The sequence below is a fragment of the Otolemur garnettii genome, unplaced genomic scaffold, assembly GCF_000181295.1.
Source record: "Otolemur garnettii isolate 467f Iridium unplaced genomic scaffold, OtoGar3 scaffold00002, whole genome shotgun sequence".
Lineage (NCBI taxonomy): Eukaryota > Metazoa > Chordata > Mammalia > Primates > Galagidae > Otolemur > Otolemur garnettii.
The window spans coordinates 3,125,724-3,129,552 of record NW_003852397.1 but is presented as its reverse complement, the minus strand read 5'-3'; the positions used below and the strand labels follow the sequence as shown (position 1 = coordinate 3,129,552).

Below are 3,829 nucleotides of genomic sequence, written 5' to 3'. Positions count from 1 at the left end.
CCTCCCTTCCTTCTCTTCCTTCCCTTCCTTCCCTTCCTTCCTTCTTTGTGACAGCTTTAGTAAAAATTGATTTTCATAACTTCTGCCTGAAGAAGTTTGATCTCTAGATCTAGCAGCTTTTTTGGATATTTGAATCTTAGTAGTCTGCAGCAAGAAGAGACCCTAAAACCTTTCAGTACAGCTCAGTCATGTTATAGTTGAGAAAATGAGGGGCAGAAAATTTTTGAGTTTTGTACACTCAAGGTCATGCTGCTAATCATTCATGGGACACTGGGTCTACAGCCTGACCTTCAGACTTCTTTTTTAAACAGTGACTTTTCTATAATACCGGAATGCCTCTAACTTTTCTTAAAGTATCCTACTTGTTTATTCAAAATCGGGGAATGAAACAGAACACTTTTCTAATAAGAAGAGTAGTCATCCAGTAGGTCATTCTTTTATATTTCATACCCTTCCATTTTTATTTATCCTTTAGTTTAGTCTCATAAAAGACTCAAGATCCACAGAGTTGGTCACAGCTGGTTTTAGAAGCTTTGATGTTGACTTCATCCAAATGAATTTGGAAGGGGGAAAAAAGATTTACCAAAGAGGAATTCATCAGTTGATTTGCCTAATTTATATGCACACATTCTCTAAATAGATCTTTTTTTTTTTTTTTTTTGACAGAGTTCCAAACTCTTGGGCTCAAGCGATCCTCTTGCCTCAGCCTCCCGAGTAGCTGGGACTATAGGCACCCACCCTAACACCTGGCTAGTTTTAGATTCAGGGTCTTGCTGTTGCTCAGACTGGTCTCAAACTCCTGAACTCAAGCAGTCCTCTGACCTTGGCCTCCCAGAGTGCTAGGATTACAGATGAGAACCACCTCATCTAGCCTAGAAAATGAAATGATTTTATGACAAAAAAAAAAAAAAAATTAGTCACAGTCCACTTACCTTGGAGAGAAGCCATAGATCCAGTGAGTAGACATGTGTTTTCTCTTGTCAAAGCGGCCACCTCTGCTGAATGGTGAGGTGCAGCAGGGTTTGGAATTGTCTGGAAAAACCGCGTAGCCAACTGGCCCCAGGAGTGAAGGAGGTTCAGAGCCCAGTGTAAAGACTGACAGTGATGTTTGTATTTGCACTTTCCTTTGCAGGTTTGATTTTATCCTCGATAATGTTGGTGGATCCACTGAAACCTGGGCTCTAAATTACCTCAAGAAATGGTCAGGAGCCACCTATGTGACGTTGGTGACTCCTTTTCTCTTGAACATGGACAAACTGGGCGTAGCGGATGGCATGTTGCAGACAGGAGTCACTGTGGGTTCTAAGGCATTGAAGGTAGGAAGAGCGGCATGGTTGGTGAGAGCAAGTAGGTGCCTCATGTGGCTAGAAATGGCTTGCCACCTAGCCAGCTTCTCTTCACTTGGTGGCAGCATGACACAGTGGCTGCAAGCACAGAGTCTGGAGACCTCTACTTAGTAGCTGTGTGACCCTGCGCAAGTTACCACATGTCTCTAAGTCCCAAAGTCTTCATTTCAAAAATGAGACTGGTAACATAGCTACCTTACTCCACTGTTGTAAGGTTATATGAAATGATCCATGTCAAGAACTTGGTTCAGGGCCTAATACGTAAAACACTCTTATTAAATGTTAGCCTTTGTTATTACCTATTATTACCTCTCTTGATTCCATCTGATACACCCTCTGCTTCCTTCTTGACTGGGGCTTTTAGACCTCCAGAGTTCTCTGGGCATTTTTTTGAATTGCAGAAACCTGAAGGAAATTGTACTTTTATCTCACTGAGGCTACGTGAGGCTAAAAGAACCAATATGCCTTTGCTAGAATTGTATCAGCTTGTCCTAACTCTGCATTCCCCGTGTGAAACTCTAGCATGACATTACGGAAGTTTGGGACGTGGTCAGTCAGCCTGACTCTGTTCCCCAGGCTGCACGTGCCATCTCACCCAGACTGCACACAGATGGTGAGGGGTGCCGCAGATCAGCCTTGCTTACGGGACTGATAGCAGAGAGTGAGAGTCTGCTCTCTGTTCACGCCACCCTGTAGTCATCACACTGGAGACAGAGGCTTACATAATTTCATACATGTTGGCTGGATCGACAACATGGACCCATGTTTGTGAGATGACTGCCTTGATAATTATCTTTAGCATCTTTTTTCTAGAAATTAATTTAGGACCTTTTGGGGGGTGCAATTTAGGACTTTGATCTCTTGAATTCTGTGTACCAACTAAATACCTAGAGATAATAATGAAGAGCTATGACATCACTTGGGGGACAGAGATGGACAAACCAAGCACAGCTCTCGGGGGTCTGCTCCTGTTTGGTTCTGTTGGAAGCCAGAAGGAGCTTCCACGGGTGCTTTGTAGAGGCAGGAGCTTAGCTGTCCTTGGTCTCTTCTCTCCACAAAATCCAGACACTCCAGTGCTTTAAAATTACAGATTTAAGTTTTCTGTAAGATTTCAGTTTGTACTCCAGTGAGTACTCTTGTACTCTTACAAGTTAACCTTCAGGTTGCCCTCTGAGAGTGAAGCAGTCACAGCTCTCTCTGTTTTCCCTTTTCCTCTTACTTGAAAGATGACAGTGGTATCTCACATGGAACCCTCCTGAGTAGTTTCTGATGTCTTGTTGAAAGTGTGCACAGTCAAGCCTCGTCATCATGGGACTCTCCTGCCCGCTTCGATTTACTTTCTCTCCCGTGATGGGCTGGGGAAAAGTACACAGACCCCAATAACAGAATGTACAGTTCTGCTGGTGCAAACTAAAAGTTTCACTTTACAGAGCAACATGCTGTGAGGAATCATAGATGTGGCCGTGGTGACCATTTCTGTAATACCCTAAATGATTACCAGAATGTTTTAAGTATGGTCTGTGAGGCCAGACCTTGAGAAGGATTGGAGCAGGTCTTCTCTGATTGTCATTAATTGGGTCCATGGTAATCTTGGGACATTCTCAGTGTTTCCCATCTTCAGCCACATAAGCCTTCAGCAGATTTTCTTTTCTTTCTTTTTCTCTCTTTTTAAGTTAGTTACCTAGACCAGGACATTCAACCTCTTTTTACACATATAGAAACTGATAGTATTTGAACAGCACATTGAGGTTGCTCTGGGCCAGAAGCAACCTATCTGGAGTCTTCTGCCCACCCAGGCTGTGCCCTGCTACCCGAGGCTGAGCCGTGCTACCCAAGGCTGAGACATGCCTCCTGAGGCTAAGACATGCTACCCAAGGCTATGCCCTGCTACCTGAGGCTGTGCCCTGCTACCCGAGGCTATGCCCTGCTACCCGAGGCTGTGCCCTGCTACCCGAGGCTATGCCCTGCTACCCGAGGCTGTGCCCTGCTACCCGAGGCTATGCCCTGCTACCTGAGGCTGAGCCGTGCTACCCAAGGCTGAGACATGCCTCCCGAGGCTGAGACATGCTACCCGAGGCTATGCCCTGCTACCCAAGGCTGAGCCGTGCTACCCGAGGCTATGCCCTGCTACCCGAGGCTGAGACATGCCTCCCAAGGCTGAGACAGGCTACCCGAGGCTATGCCCTGCTACCCAAGGCTATGCCCTGCTACCCGAGGCTATGCCCTGCTACCCGAGGCTGAGACATGCCTCCCAAGGCTGAGACAGGCTACCCAAGGCTGTGCCCTGCTACCCGAGGCTGTGCCCTGCTACCCGAGGCTGAGACGTGCTACCCGAGGCTGTGCCCTGCTACCTGAGGCTGAGCCGTGCTACCCAAGGCTGAGACAGGCTACCCAAGGCTGTGCCCTGCTACCCGAGGCTATGCCCTGCTACCCGAGGCTGTGCCCTGCTACCCGAGGCTGTGCCCTGCTACCCGAGGCTGTGC

General features: G+C 47.1%; 1 protein-coding gene across 1 annotated transcript in view; it reads left to right on the top strand.

Moving 5' to 3' along the window:
* Positions 1-3,829, top strand: part of RTN4IP1 (reticulon 4 interacting protein 1) — a 55,349-nt gene that overhangs the window by 38,845 nt on the left and 12,675 nt on the right. The window contains exon 7 of the mRNA XM_003781572.2: positions 1,133-1,316. Within this exon, the coding sequence (XP_003781620.1) occupies positions 1,133-1,316 (184 nt within the window). The remainder of the gene's footprint in view (positions 1-1,132; positions 1,317-3,829) is intronic.